Source organism: Psittacula echo, assembly GCF_963264785.1.
Source record: "Psittacula echo genome assembly, chromosome: 7".
In the NCBI taxonomy this organism is placed as follows: domain Eukaryota; kingdom Metazoa; phylum Chordata; class Aves; order Psittaciformes; family Psittacidae; genus Psittacula; species Psittacula echo.
In genome coordinates, this window is record NC_137740.1 from 62,301,033 (window position 1) to 62,314,782 (window position 13,750).

The 13,750-nt window shown below is 41.1% G+C and overlaps 1 protein-coding gene across 1 annotated transcript in view; it reads left to right on the forward strand.

The window, feature by feature from the left end:
• Positions 1-2,652: 2,652 nt before the first annotated feature.
• ARHGAP29 (Rho GTPase activating protein 29) overlaps positions 2,653-13,750 on the forward strand; it is a 45,224-nt gene continuing 34,126 nt past the window's right edge. Inside the window, exon 1 of the mRNA XM_080624391.1 lies at positions 2,653-2,929. Coding sequence (XP_080480517.1) covers positions 2,668-2,929 — 262 coding nt within the window. The 5' untranslated portion in view covers positions 2,653-2,667. The remainder of the gene's footprint in view (positions 2,930-13,750) is intronic.

The window sequence follows — 13,750 nt, forward strand, 5'->3', positions numbered from 1 at the left end:
TGGGGGCGGTGGCGCGGGCCGCGCTGAGAGCGGTGAGGACGCTCGATGGGCAGCGCGGCAGCGGAGCTAAGGGCCCGCGGCGGCCCCGCTGCTGCCTGCGCTCGGCCGCCGCTCTCCGGTAAGGGCAGGCGGCGGGGGATGTGGGACGCGGCGCGGATGGAGGGAGGGAGGGAGGGAGAGGGGAAGGAAGAAAGGGCGGGGGGCTCACCTCTCAGCCCTGCCCCGCAACTCACCTCAGCGTACGCGGAGGCCGTGCGGTGTTGGCGGCGGGGCAGGGCGCCAGCAGAGCGCGACCCCCGCCCGGGAGCGGCCCTGCCCTCGGCCCGGCGACGTGGCTCCTTCGGGAACGTCCCCTCTCTTTGGTTCTCTGTTTGCTTCCCCTTCCCCGCCGGGGGGATTGTGCTGGGAAAGGGAATTGCTGAGATGTCTGGCGCTGTGTTCTTTCCACCTCTTCTGACTGCTCGCTCCTAACCGGAGCGGTCTGGAGGCGTATATCGACAAGCCGGTGGCAGCTCTGCGTTTCCAAAGGCAGAGCCTCCTGGAGAAACACGAAACACTCCTCAGTAACGAAAGGCATGTGTTCTCCGAGGGGAAACTTCGCCCTATCCGTGCGGGAGAAGCAGGGCTAAGTGTTTACCAGGGGAAAGGTGGCTGTTGTACTAAACTATTTCGGCTTGGTTCTGCTGCTGCTATACAGCGAAAGTTTAAGTTTTTCCCATTCAGAAACTCTTTGTCATCAGTGTTACAGTTTTCAAAGCGGTGGAATTATTGCGCTGCTTGTTGCTCGTCTAAGTAAGTGAAAATAAGGCAGCCTGTCTCTAAAACAACACCGCTCTAAAAGCGTGAACTGGATTCGGGAACAGGTCTAACACATCCTGCTGCTTTAAGTTGACTCTGAAGCTGGCCAGACTTAAAAGGAACATGTCTTTTAAATACTATGAAAATCTCTGTCTCGATATAAATACATATCACACTTGTTAAAAGGAGGGGAGGATTTGTGGCTTCTTCTGCTGTAATTGCAAGGTGGAATTGCAAAGTAGCTTTGTAGCCATGAGAATTACATGTGGGAACAGAAGAAACTTGCTTCAACGTTGTGTTTAATGTAAACCTCACTTCAATCTACTTGAAGTGTTTGAAATTGCTTAATTATCTGTGTTATTTATGTAGTACTCGTATAGGTACTGACTTTAAAGGCTAAATAGGAATTAGAGCAGTTAATTTGTGTTAAATGCTGAAGTTTTCTTCCCCCTCCCTCAGCACACCCTCCCTGTCAGATTAATTACAAAAACAACTGCTTTGGCCACGTTTCCTCTGATATTTTTAAGTTGCAAAGAGAAATAAAGCAGAAATAATGGAAAAATAATTGAAGTGCCTTAGGATGATGCCTGTTGAAATGCAATGTTCTAAATGTTAAAGGTGCTACTTCTTCAGGTGCTCTAGCCAAATCCAAACATAAGCGGGATAACTCATCTCAACCTGCGCTTTTAGATCAGAATAAGTCTTATTTTGAGCTAAAAAGAGTTGAATTTGAGCTCTTGCTGCAGGTAAGCCTGCAACTGATGTTAGCTTTGTAGCTGTCATGTTCCAATTTGGTTTTGGTTGTTTTTCCCCATGTAGTGTTTACCATATAGTGTAAACACTAAGGATTTCCCCTGGTGTTGAGGGAATAAAAGCAGGCATTGTGGGAGCTGCTGGCAGCATACCTGACTCTGCCACCTGGAGTTTGCTGCTTTGAAATGAATCGCTTAACCTGACATGGGGCAATTTGCAGCAGCTTTCTGGGTTTTCTGAGCAGGAGGAATGCAGGTAACTGCTGAGTTATATCGGCAGAACCACCCCCAAATCTGTGCACTTTGATGGTGAAACTTCTAAGGGGTACTAAAGCAGAGCAACACCCTTCGAGATAACTGCACTGAGTTTTGTAGATATGCTTTGATACTGCAATATTTGTATATCTATTCACTTTTCCATGTTTTTCCTTTGATTGCCTTTCATATTAAAAGGTCTCAGGCTGAAAAGACACGTAACTGCTTTCAGGATGTTTTCTTTTCTGAGATGAGCTGTGGTAGCCCATGGTTTCTGGCTCGGCACAATCTACACAAAGAGAATTCATCCTATCAGATCAAGGCTGTCTATTATCTTGAGACAGGATGCTGAACACAGCTTGGTGGTTGATGCAGATGGGGAAGTTGCTCATGGTCTGTACTGGAGCAAGTGTTTTTGCAGTTGTATTCAGTTGTAGTAACATATGGTAAAGAACAGGTCTTGCTAAATGTAAAGAACTCGATTCTGAAGGTTTCCAGAATAAATATTCAGGGCAGAAACATTGCTTGTGAATCAGCTTTTGAAATAATTTCTGCATACCTTTGATTTCTGTGCAACACTCTACATGTTGTAGGAATTAAAATCATCTGAAACAGTCAGAAACACAATACTTCAGTTAAGCGTTGTAATGTAAAGCAGTGTCATATTGAAAGAAGTTTTGGATCTTGTCAGCACGAAAGTATTACTTCTCATATATTTCTATACTAATCATCATTTTTTTTCTTCTTCTCCACTTCCTTCCCCCCCTTAATTTTTAAGGGTTTCATCTTTGGCTTGTCCAATGGACCTGAAGCGCTGCTGAGCGTTACCTGCAGGAGCTCTATAAGCACAGCGGCTGCTGGGATGTTGCGGCAGAACGGTGGAAGCAACAAGCGTGGTTTGGGATTAGCCCGACTGTCTACCTCCAACTTCTTCACCATCTCCAATTCAGGAAACTGGGGAATGGGGCGCAGCACCAAGAGCAGCTCTCTGAGCAGCATCAGCTCCAACTCAGACTGCTATGATAATCCTCTCGTGGATCCAGAATATATCACACAACTGGTAAATGACGTCAGGAAGTTTGCAGATGTGCTGCTGTATTTGAAGGAAGCCATTTGTTCAGAAGGTATGTCAGCGGGTCTTTATTCTTAGTTCTTACATTCTCTGAAATTCTCACAACTCCTATGTTTTAACTGGTCTTTACAGTGGTTATTCCCTCTGGCCCTTTACCTTCCCACTTTGTCCTCTCTTCCTCCCCTCCCCCAGCACGATGACTACGGGAAATGATGGTTGTTGGTTTGGGTTCTGTGTTTCCTCACCAGAACACTGCAATATGTTTCATAATCATAACAAGGGAAAATAAGCTTTAGGAGGCTGTGTAGGCTGATGCTAAAAATTAGCAAGACCATCAACTGATTAGTTTTCAACCACCTGAATGGGTTTTTTGTAATTCCAAAGAATTCTGTTAATATTTTGGTGATTCTTCTAGGCTAGGTTTTGGTTTTAGAAGTCTTTTTTGCTAGTAGTTTGAGTTTTAAGGTAGGATGTGACTCCACTTTCTCCTTTTACAAGGTAAGTATTTACCATCTTCTGCCAGCAGGTGGAAACTGTAAGAGTTTCTTGCTCAGGAGGAGTGTGCCTTACTGTGTGCTCCTAGTCCTTTAGGGAAATCGTGTTCATTTTGGTCACCAGCAGAAAAGCTTTTCTCGAATTTGTACAGAAATGTGATCGTGGTAATAGCTGAAACGACATCCAGAGCTGATTGCTATAAGGTGTCCTGAGTGCTGAGTGTTTGCAGTCTCCTCAGTTGCAATTGAGTCTGCACACAGCTGAGCTAGCTCTGCCAACATGTGTGAACAAACCTTAACAGGGTAGTCATTTGAGACTAGTGACCACTTCATGCCTACAGTGGTTTTGCTGAGCACACAGGGTGAGCAGAGGTATGTGTGACATGCTTGGTGCCTACTGACACTGACAAGGGCACCCTGCAGGAAAGGCCTACCCAGATGTTCCAGTTGTCACACAGCAGCTGGGAATTCAATTTTCAGTTTAAATGTTGGACTCAGAAGATCCAAACATGATAAGAGTGAGTTCTGTAATACTGGGCTTGCTTTCTGCTGGCTGGAGACAGCTTTGTGGAAGCTGTGTAGTTTGGATTACATTTCTTCATTTGATTTATCTTTGGAAATGTTTGCACTTCTCGAAAAATTAATGAAAACTTTCTAAGGTGATTGATCAGACTTGCACATAAAATTCTGGCTCCTAATGTTTGCAGCTTAACACCATCCTGAAATTAGTGACGTGAATGACTCCAAGGTGGAAATCAACTGCAGGGAGAGGAGATGAGTTGTATTTGGACAGCATTAATCAATGTAGATTGTGTTGAAGAGTGAAACTTTGAAGCTTATGAAATAACTAAAAGTTCTGCTACCAGCTGCTGATGTACTTCTGTACGTGCTGCATCTTTAAGCAGTTCAGAAGTGGCAAATGGAAGTCATGCAGCAGGATTGCACCAGTGAGCTCTTGTATTTGCCTGGTAAGCATTCCTAGAGCTTGCTGCAGACCTTGCAGCCTCTGGCCACTCTTCCCTCAGGTAGCTTCTGCATCTGCTCTTAGTCGTAGTATTGCTGCTTTGGCAGATCTGTCTAACCTCCTTTCCATGCACAGTAACCTCCCTCTTGGGCTGAGGTCTGCAGCCATAGGTGGGCTGATTCCAGTGGGTGAATGCCTGGAATTTCATCCAGACTGCTTGGTTGTGTTCCCTGCTGGTGTTATCTGAGCTGCCTTGGAAGAGCCTAGCTGTTTTTCAGCTATGGTTCACTTAACATTCTCCTGATGTAGTGATACTATCTTATATGAGAAATCTAAGCTATTTTGGATTAGAACCTGTATTCATGTCTAAACTAGAACATAAATGCCTTTGATTATAGACATGTACTGTGCTTTGTACAGTACCAGTGCAAGTCAATATATAACATGAAGAGTAAGCTGAGATCTCTTTTAAGGAGAGAGTGCTATATAACTAAAGTTTTCAGTCTATTTCAAGGCTATTTCTCTTTGCATTAGTTATGCTAATATAATTTCATTTCTCACAGTAGTCTCATGGTCATAATGCTGAATTAATTTGGAATATTACTTCTCAACAAAAGTAAACACAGCAGTGTAACTTTGATGATTTTTCAAACTCACAGCAATGTTTGTTGTATAAACTGCAGTCTGATCTCTTTGCTGGCACCAAGTAGGAAACATGTTTCTTAATGCTACTTTACATAAAAAACCACCACCACCACCACCCCCACCATAAAAACCTCCATCCCAACCGCACAAAGAAAGACCCTCTGAATGTAACTAGCGTTGAGAAGTTTGTCAGCTGTTTGGACTTGAGGGAGCTGCAGTTGCCTCTTGTGTTGACTGAAATACCATGTGTTCCACACACTTCAGTTCTTGCTGCCTGTTTCTTTTGAATTCCCCTTTGAATCTAGGCACTGTTCTCGCTGGATGTAACAATCAGTTATGAGCAATCCAACTTGAGGCATAGGATCAAGATATTCACTGATATATTAAATGTCTTTGTTTAAAGAGGAGGTCTGGGCATTTTTTGAACAGAGGTCTGAATGCAGTGCTGTTTCACAAAGTTTTTATTTGATTCTACTTGATGACAGGCTTAACTTGTAGCGTTTGAACTGCACAAACAGTGCATCAGTCTCTTGATCCAGTCTTCATTACATTTCCAGATGAGCAAGATAGTGTCATATGGCTGATATTGGTAAGGATAGTTATATTGTCATCATATCTTTGTGTTTGAACTGGCAGGCTGTCTTCATTTGTAGCATTCATACTTCGTGAGGTCAGAGATAACTGAAATACATTGTGCGGACTCAAGACAAGTCAATCATCTTTCCTTTCTGATAAGAAAATTAAAGCGGTACCTCAGAAATCTGTGCCTGGAAAGCCAAACTTGAGAGTGTTTGTTCAATACCTGGAAGACTCAGAAAATTACATGCAATCTGTGCTGCTCTTAAGACTTCATTTGCCTTTTCAGTTTTACTGATGGTGTTCTGTATTCTTAATGTACCTCAGATTCAGTTCTTTCAGTTTTAATGTAGATCCTAAGTACAAATTGTTAAGACAGAATGGCTTGAAAGCTGATAGGTTTTCTCTTTGTGTTTTGAGCTTCAACAGTAGCTATTGGTTCAGTGTGAAAACCAAGTGTTGGCTTCAGCTTGCACCCCTCTTTGAAAAGGTAGGACTTACAGGGAAGTACTGTCTAAAGGCTGGAGCTGGCCGTGATGTTCAGAGGTAGTGGTGCTCAAGGAGAGTAGTTAACTTTCCTTGGTGGAAAATGTTTTAGGAACTGAATTGTGTGCCTCCAATTGAGGCCTGCTGAGAATTTAACAACCTGACCATAGTACTGAGAATACGTTATCTTTTGAAGTGTGTGAGGTTATACTTAAGCTAAATCCTGTCGTTTGAAGGGATTAATTCTTGTCCCAGAGCATGGTTTAATGCATCTGCAAGTAAGTGCTGTTGGATTTTGTGGCTGGGCAAGTTCAACATGGATAGTATGTTCCTTTGGAGAATAGGGGGGATGTGTGTTAACAGTGGTTATACTGTTATATAACTACATATGTGTGTATATATATATACACACTATATATAATACTGCCCAATCCTTTGAAAAGATAAGGGTCTCTATACCTCATCAAAGTTGTGCTGAAAGGGTGTAAGCTGCTTTTTAGGACAAAACATGCAGGACAAAAATTTCTATTAAAGAATTTATCAGTTCAAAAGTAGTATTGCTTATTGCATAGATGTGCACAGTTGAGAACGTGTTGAAGAGGAGGTAGCTTGGTGACACTACAGTCTGTGCTATTACTGCATGTAATAAATTCCATTGTTGCTTTAAGCAAATGATGCCACTGTGTGGTCTTTGCTCAAATGAGATTCATTTAGTCAGGCTTAAAAGCACCACACAAAAGAATATTTAGGGCACAGTCTGAGTTCCTAATTAGAATATATTTTACTAAGTGTTTCGCTTCTGAACAGTAAATAGTAGCTTTTACTTGTATCTCATCAGAGAAGGGGGAAACATTCCTGTTTCCCTAGTCTGAAGCTAGTTAGCTACTAGTTTTGTGACATCTGCTCTTTATTTATTTTTTAAGGAATGTAATGTATGCTTCATACTGTAAGTTCTGCCGTTGGGACTGTGGGAAATGCTGCGTTTCATCATGAATAGCTGTAAGAGTGAAATTTGCATGTGGGTTAAAAGTGCAGGAGTATTTTACTTTGTACTTTAATACATAACAGTATGTATTTTGGAATTATTGCTTGCTTTATCACTCACTTTGAAGTAATGTTCAAAGTGTGATATTGTGTGCTTCATGTGGGTAACTCTGCATCCTTTTCATGAGCAAACACTTTTCCTCAAGCTCATCCTATCTTCTACTTGGATATTTTAGAAGGTGGAATAGCAAGATAAAGCTCACACCTTTCCTCATGAGCTTTTCCTTGAGGGTCAGATTTTGTTGTCTGGTTTCTTTGAGTTTAAGATTTTCTGATTATTATTTCTTTCAAAACTGAAGCAGAGGTAAAAAATACAGATGAAGCTGGATGGCCTGGTCAGGAATGTCTGCATCCTCCTTAGAGTAGCACCAAGACTTGTAAAAGGATCAGGAATGCAACCTAACTTGAAACCTCTCAGGCCCTTATTTTTGAAGGGTAAGATATTCAGCCCAGTGGGACGATTTCAAAGGTGTGTCAAGTGAAATAGTTTCCTCAAAATAAGGAACTTGTAATCTCTAGTGACCTCAAACCCTTGTGTTAGCACCACGGAGATTGGGATAAATTACATGCTACACTAAAAGCCAGAAGCTGTCTCAATGTAATGCCTGAGGGGCAAAGAGGGATGTTTTCTCTTCAGCCCTTCCAGGCTTTGATAATAGGTGCCTTATTTTTTATCCATATTTTAATACAATTAAGGCACTGTAGTGTATTTAGCATTTGATTCTTATTTCTTTATTTTTTCATAATGTAAACCAGTAATGTCCTTTTTCTGAGGCAGTCTTCTTATAAGTCAGTTGGTCCTGTTTTGCTAGGGAAATCTGAAGTTCATTAGCTATTGCAGTGAAGATTACAGATTGAAATTATGATAATTTATAATACTGGGTGTAATTTTGCTGTTTGTTCTTTATTACAATTTTGATGTTTCTCCATGAAAGATGCTGTCTTTGATACACCTTAAACTTGGATGTATTTACCTGTCTAATGACACCTCTTAGTATGAATGCTTGGTAGGTGGGCAAACTGCTCTAATGAAGGATCTGAGAAAAGGTTTGCCTTTCTTTGCAGAAGTCTCTGGAAGGAACATTTGGGTTGGGGTGGAGGGTGTTTGTTTTGAGGGAAGTAGGACTGATTTTGTGCTGGGTTTCTGTTTGTTAGTGTTTTGTGTCTTAAATCAAAAACCTGTGTGGGAGGAGGTAAAAAAGAAGGTTAAAAAAGGTAAAGAAAGAAGTAAAATACTGTAGGGGCAGCTGATTTTCAGGGACCGTGAGAGCATAGAACATACCAAATGTGTCAGTAATCTGCTTGTGAGTTGATGAAATGACTATTGAGGATCCTCAGGAAAAGGCAGAGGAATTAATGTAAATCGTAGCACGTTGTTTCTTTTATTCATTGTGGCATGAAAAAAAGGAGAAAAGAAGCTGTTTGGTAGATAATAATACCTGTTACAGAAATCACAACATTTGAGCATGTTGACAAATAGTCTGAACCGGGATTTTGATGTTATTCACTTCCAGTATCTACTGAAGTGTTCCATAGTTGTAATAGCTGAAGCATAATTCTGTAATTTAGTATTAAAATACTACCTTTTTAATACTTTGTATATAAAAGGTAATATTTTATATTAACCTCTCTTCAGACTTGGTCTATGAAGAACTAAGTGCATGTTTTTAATGTGTTAGGCTGTAATTATATTGCTCATCGTCTTGCTGAGCCAAATAAGGTGTGAAGAGGTGAATTCTGACAGCTTGGATTTGCTGCTTTGGATGGTGGTGTTCCCGTAGCAGAGGTGGCAGAAGTCACCTTGTGAGCCACAGCAGCAGGGAAGCCAGGACTGAACTAGATTTGAGCAGGGGTAAGGCAGCAAAATTGTTGTTTTCTTATTAGAAAGCTTGTTAAGTTTAGGGCTGTATTTTAAGTATGCCAGTAGGGTATTTCCAGAGCAGCTTAGAGAAGAAACTTCAGTGTGAGCTGCTGTGATCTCTCCACTTCTCACTGGCACTGGCAGTAATTTTCTGCTGGCTGCATAGCCAGCCAGTTCTGGGGTGGATCTGCCTGAACAGTAGTCCTGGGAAGGAACAAATGAGTTTTCAGCCAGGTCAGTTCCATGAGCTGACTGTAAAGTTGTGCAGAGTGCCAGCAGCAAAGGGAGAAGGTGGCTGGCAAAGGAATGAGTGGCCAGAGGTTAAAATGGAACAAGCGTGTGAGGGTCTAGGCAGAGTTAGCATGGCACTGCGCCCTAACACTACAGCATGCACTGCTAAAAACCTGTAGCAACTCTTTCGTCTACTTTCCTGAATGCTAATTTGACAGAGGTATATGAAAGGTGGAGAGAATAGTAAGCAAAAAATGCCTTTTGTAGGTGCCAAAATAATCGGCAGCTTATTCAGCTTACTTACCTCTTAGCTCTGAGCTTTTGGCATGTTTGAATTTGACAGTCATCTTTTAAACTTGCCTTCCTAAAACCTGCTGCTTGTATGCAAAGACGTACATGCTTCCAGTCTTTCTGACCTGGAAATACCTTAGTCCACTCTTTCACATATCTCCAAATAGTAGTCAGTTCTGTCATTTGAAATTGAAACTGTTTTCTTCTGGCAAATGTGAAACAGTCTTTCAAGGTAAGAGCTGTAAAGGATATAAATAAGGATAAGAACAAAGTAAATGCTTCCTTGACTTTAACAAAGTGAAAGATTGCTAAGAACCCAAAGCCAATAGTAGTGGTTTTTAAACAGCTTCTGGTGCTTTTTGTGGCAAGGCTCAGAGGAAGAAATTAAAATACAGGCATGTAAACTGTTTCTCTTAGTTCAGCTCCAGGACTACAGCAAGCCAGAGACTTGGTCATTTTCCCATGTTTTCCTTACTTCCACACTGTCCTTTCTTCTTGGATCCTCTCAAGATCAGACAGCACTGAGATCCCTGGCTATGAGTCCTCTTCCTGTCCAGTGCCAGGTTCCTCAAACCTGAGAAGTTCTGCAAAGAAAGCAGAAGCTTGATGTACTCCAGAGAACCTGGTCTGTAGAAGAACTAGTGGACCCTGAATGAAGGCAAGCCTACAAGAATCCAACAAAAAGTAGTTCACAGTCCAGGTTCATGAGAGGCAGCTGTAGCTACGGGCCATGGTTTTCCCAAGGAATGTTACACTTAAGCTGGGAGAGAGAACTTTTCACCTTTCTTTCTATTTCACTCTAGATCATTCCACAAACCTTTGCCCAGGCTTCTTGTTTTCTATAAAACTGCTATCTTGCAGGCTTTTGTTGAGGAGTCTTTGGCTTTCAGATGTGACCAGAATCAGAGGAGCTGGGCATGATTTCTGTATATTTGCTTTGTAGGTTTGCAGTATTAGAGCACTATTAATTAATCTGCAGTCATGGAATAGTACTGGAAACAGCAGAATTATGAACAAGCAGAGGAGGAAAAAACCCCAGCTCTTCTTCAAGTTCAGTTCAGGCAAAGCTGTGCTCTTCATAGTCAAAGCGTAAGCTGCCTGTTAAATGCAGGTCACTAATGTTGGATAGCAAATGCTGTTTTTTCAGTTTCAGGGAAGACTGAAGTTAAATAATAACCTAGTGGACCAGGAGATAAGTTTGTGGCTGATAGTACTACCCTTCCCCCAGTTGCATACTCCACATTCCTTCAGAACAAATGTTCACTTGTTGCTATAGTGTCCAAGATCTGTAGTCAGGAGGGGTGTGTGTGTGTGTCTTGAAGGCCTGAGTGTTAAAATTGTGAAGTTAACCCTTATGTGCAGTCTGGATAGTTGTGTTGACTTAAATAATCAGCGTATCTGCCTTTAGGAGACCTCTGAACTGGTTAGAGAACAAGCATTTCCCATTTTTCTGTCGCTTTTGAGGTGTGAAAAATGTAATAGCAAAACTCCATCCTTCCTCCTTTTTGCAATTCTGATGTACAAAAGGATCTCAAAACTCTTATAGAGCCTTAGCTACATAATTTATTAGAATTACCTTCCCTTTCCATCACAGCAACTACACTAATGACAAGATTAGCAAGATGAAGGGTGGATACTCAGGAAGAGGATGAGCAGTCAGATTTTATTCTTTGAATGTAAATGTAAAGTTAGGCCTTTCAACAGCAAAAGTGCTTCTAATATAGTTTGAAGCTTAAGAAAGAGGGGGACACCTGGACACAAAAACTTGTCCCTCTCAACTCTGCCCCAACATCTGAAAGATAAGATTTGATCCATACCCAGTGACAAGTCTTGTGTTCTTAACAGCAATTCCTCTGTACATGTAGGAGCTGCTTTGGTTTAAAAACAGAACAAAACCCCCTTGCCCTAAATTGGTTTCCTAATGGAAACTAAAGGCAAAATGCATTGTAGTGTATGCACAAAAACATTCCATTTTCTCATTTCTCTGATGCATCAATATATCAGTGTTACAACTTAAAACGTCAATACAAGTAAATTTTGTATGTTGAACAGCATAAAGTTTAACTGTTATCTCAGTGGTCTTGACTTTATGAAATTTTCATAGGCTGAATCATTCCTTTTCCAACAGTTTCATTGGAAGTGTTTGTCCCGTTTATGTGGCAGGGTCACAGAACTGAAGCTGACTTGTCTCTTCATTCCAAGCAAGTGTTGTGGTGGTTTGGTTATGTTGGATCTGGTGTCTCTTTAATGGACTGGAGGTAGAACTGCATGGCAGGGTAAGAGATTGAGGTGACTCATGTAAGGCTGTAGAAAATAATTGTGTTTGGGTTAAACTTTCATCTTAATGACAGTGTAACTGCAAATCACAGGACTTCAGGAATTCAGTTTTTGGTGAATTTACCTGAACAAAGCATTTTTCCTTTTGCCTTTTTTTTCCCCGAGTTTCCATTTGAAGATACTTTCTTGGGCTATTTTTTAGCAGTGTACAGGAATTGTTATTTGCCAGTTTTGGTTATCTCTGTTTTGGAGATTCTGTCAAATTAGGACGAAGGTTGATTTATCAAACTTACCTCTTCCGGGTTGTGTTCTGTGTCATAAGTGCTTCAGGTATTTGGCAAAGTCCCATTGTTGTTTAAATCTGAAGGGGCATGGATGAAAAATGAAGTGCTTGTGGCTGGTATTCAAATATAGAGTTGACCAAGTTCTGCCTGTTTCTGTTACAAGTGTCACATTCTGTAGCTTTTACTGGCCTGCACATCCTTTGGTAGTTGGTTTTGGGATTTTCAGTTTGGCATTGACTATGTGATCATTAGTGAGAACTTCAGTGGTAGTGAGGGAAACAGGGGTCTTAACTCCAGAACCATAAAGCAAACGGATTCTGGTATTGTTTTTTTCACCTCTCTATTGTAAGTTATTTGTGAAGAAATACTACTCAATTAAAAACACGTAGTGAAATGTGCAGTGGGTTACTGCTATCTTTCGGGGCATGCTGAGTACCAGTGGGACCTGAGTTGCTTCTATAATGAGAGCGTTGTAGTGTTTTCTCTTCACGTGAAATTGTCAAAGATATGTGTATGTGAACTATCTGATATCAGAAAGTTAGGTTGCAGAGGGGGTTGACTGTTGCTGAATTTGGGAAGTGGGAAAGGATTTCTTCTTGAGCATTCAAACAGCTCATCCCTCTGTGTCACCTGTGCAAGTTATGTAGTCAGGCTTTACTCTCTTGGATGGTTGTTTCAGCAGGACTTCAGTGCTGGAACTTCAAATAATTAATCCTTTCTGTTCGTCAGTTTTCTAGACAACCATGGTACTGGCTGCTGCTTTAGTGATTTGAATCCCACTTAAAATCTAAGCTGATTTTGCATAGCTTTTAATCAACAAAACAGAAATTGAATACTGTCACATCCTCTAGCAGGCCATAATTGTGCTTAAAGGATCCTTTAGAAGAAATGCACAAAGTAATGCACCTCTTGTTTAACACCATATAATCTCATAATCCTGGCTTTGTGTGGTCCTTTGAAAGCTAGGTGGGCTGGCAGCAATAAAATAGCTTTTTCACTCAGTCAGTGACTTAGGCTAAAAGTGGAAGGAGCAGCCATGTAGAACAAATAGTACTTCAGGCTGGAAGTAAAATGAGTTAAAGGTTAAGGTTTGTTTTTTAATATAATCTCTTGATGTGGGTTAGCAAAGGTTAAAATGATTTTGTTTTGAATTGCTAAAACAAAACTTTCCTCCCACCTCTTCTGTGTGCCTGTTTGGTAGGGTAAGATCAGCTTTCTGGGACTAGTCTTGCCTTTTTCAACTTGTTCTTTCTTCAGAAACTCCTGTTGTGAAAGGTCACTATTACTTCATATGTTTTCAGGACTTGAACCAATATGCAAGGAGCAGAGTTGCTTAAAGCATAAAATTTTTCTCCTTTTATTTTAACAGCATCTTCCATTGGCAACTGTTCAGTCCAGGGACTTAAAATGCCCTTGAATAAGTATCATACTTGTAAAGGATAGTTGCTAATCCTGGTGGATATGGTTTTCTGTTGAAAGGTGACTGATCAGGTTTATTGTGAATGTATTCATCAGTCTTGCATCCACTTGATAATGTAGAATTCTAACGTAAAATGTGTTCTGAGGGTACTGAAGCCATTGTCATCACCTAGTTTTATTCTTAAACTCCAGGCAAATTCAGGGAAATGATATGAACAGTCACTAAAATGGCCACGTCGTGTGTTCACTCATATGTCAGAAACAGGTAAATAAGGCAAGTCCAGCATTGTTCGTTAGTTTA